The 1,375-nt window shown below is 29.5% G+C and overlaps 1 protein-coding gene across 4 annotated transcripts in view; it reads left to right on the top strand.

Moving 5' to 3' along the window:
- Nucleotides 1-1,123, top strand: part of LOC102672951 (prolyl 4-hydroxylase subunit alpha-1) — a 172,364-nt gene extending 171,241 nt beyond the window's left edge. For 3 of the 4 annotated variants that reach the window (XM_006620248.2, XM_006620249.2, XM_006620247.2), the window contains exon 9: nucleotides 21-115. In XM_006620248.2, coding sequence (XP_006620311.1) covers nucleotides 21-115 — 95 coding nt within the window. Of the gene's footprint in view, nucleotides 1-20 lie in introns of all 4 variants that reach the window. The other variant, XM_031512670.1, reaches the window with a different exon arrangement.
- The last annotated feature ends 252 nt before the right edge of the window (nucleotides 1,124-1,375 follow it).

The following is a 1,375-nucleotide window of genomic DNA, read 5'->3' as shown; positions in this document are numbered from 1 at the left end:
TTTTTTTTTTTTTTTTTTAGTGGCAAACAAATGGCTTCACGAAAGAGGTCAAGAATTCCTGAGGCCGTGTACTCTCGAAAATCAAACGGCCGATGAAGCTGACGTCAGGCACTGAATCGTCATTCTGACCCCGGATCGTCATTAGTGAAAATGAACAGAAAAAGAGAATGTTGATAAATCTCTAATTTCCTTAATCGACTGCTGAAACGCGAGAAACTTAAAGTACGCCGTTGTAAACAGTGTGTTTAACGTTGAATGAGAATTATGAGAACATTAATTCGCGATGATTTTTTTATAAATCAAACAACTTTTCTCGATGGTAAAAAAGCATAATTTTAAACGATCGCAATCTTGATGAGAAAACTGCCAATGTTTAATTATGCATTTAAAATAATGAAAAAAAATATATATTTTTATTTTTTATCTTGTAAGAAATATTACAAAAATTGTACGGCAGTTTTCTTTTTATAAATTCATTCATTGTAATCTATGAGTAATATTATCCTTAGATCCTAGGATTTTTACAGAAGCACGTAGGCGGTAGCGTATGTTAGAATATCAAGCAATAACAAGTTGCACATTTGGGCCAGTTACTAGTTTTTTCCCTAAAAGAAAATCGAAATTCTTGTGATTGTGTACAGAAGAAAAATATCGTGCACAGAAATTATATATAACAATCCTGTGCAAAATCCTAAACATTTTCATCGCATTTATTAACGTAATTAACGTATAAGAATGTAAAATGTGGAATCTAGTATTCCTGTGTTCATCAAAATATTCTAATGAAATCTTTAATCACATCGTTCCTTCTCCTACGACATGTTTCACCCTCTTAATTGGGTCTTTTTTGTAAATAGTAGTAATATAATCGAGTAACGTCGACAATTTCTTAAATCCATTCGTCTTGTATACGAATCATTTGTAAAAATAAGAAAAAAATAAAATAAAAGAGGAAAGGAGAAATGACAAATGGAAAGAAATATAGAATCTATCGACGGAGAAACATGTCTGTTTTACACCGTGATATTGATCTTAGCATTTAAGATGTTATTTTGCGAGCTTCGATGTCCATCATCGTGGAACGAACAAAAATTTATCGAAATTATTAAAGTAGAAATCAAGTAATCGAAGAGTATCTTACCTTAGATACCATCATTGTTCTTTATTCCTTCTCCTATCATATACAATCGTGATCCTTGTATGTATGAAAAATTCAGAAAAAAAAGTCTCTTCAATCCTCAATTTTTAATTAAAATTGTTAAAAGTATATTACGTATAAAAATGTAAAAATAATGTTTTTATACAAACACGAGCTTGATAATTAATTTCACACATATTTTTTTTTTAAATTTTATATTTTTATTTAAAGCTATAT

The sequence above is a fragment of the Apis dorsata genome, unplaced genomic scaffold (genome assembly GCF_000469605.1).
Source record: "Apis dorsata unplaced genomic scaffold, Apis dorsata 1.3 scaffold_497, whole genome shotgun sequence".
Lineage (NCBI taxonomy): Eukaryota > Metazoa > Arthropoda > Insecta > Hymenoptera > Apidae > Apis > Apis dorsata.
The sequence above is the reverse complement of the archived record's forward strand: the minus strand, read 5'-3'. Positions and strand labels throughout refer to the sequence as shown.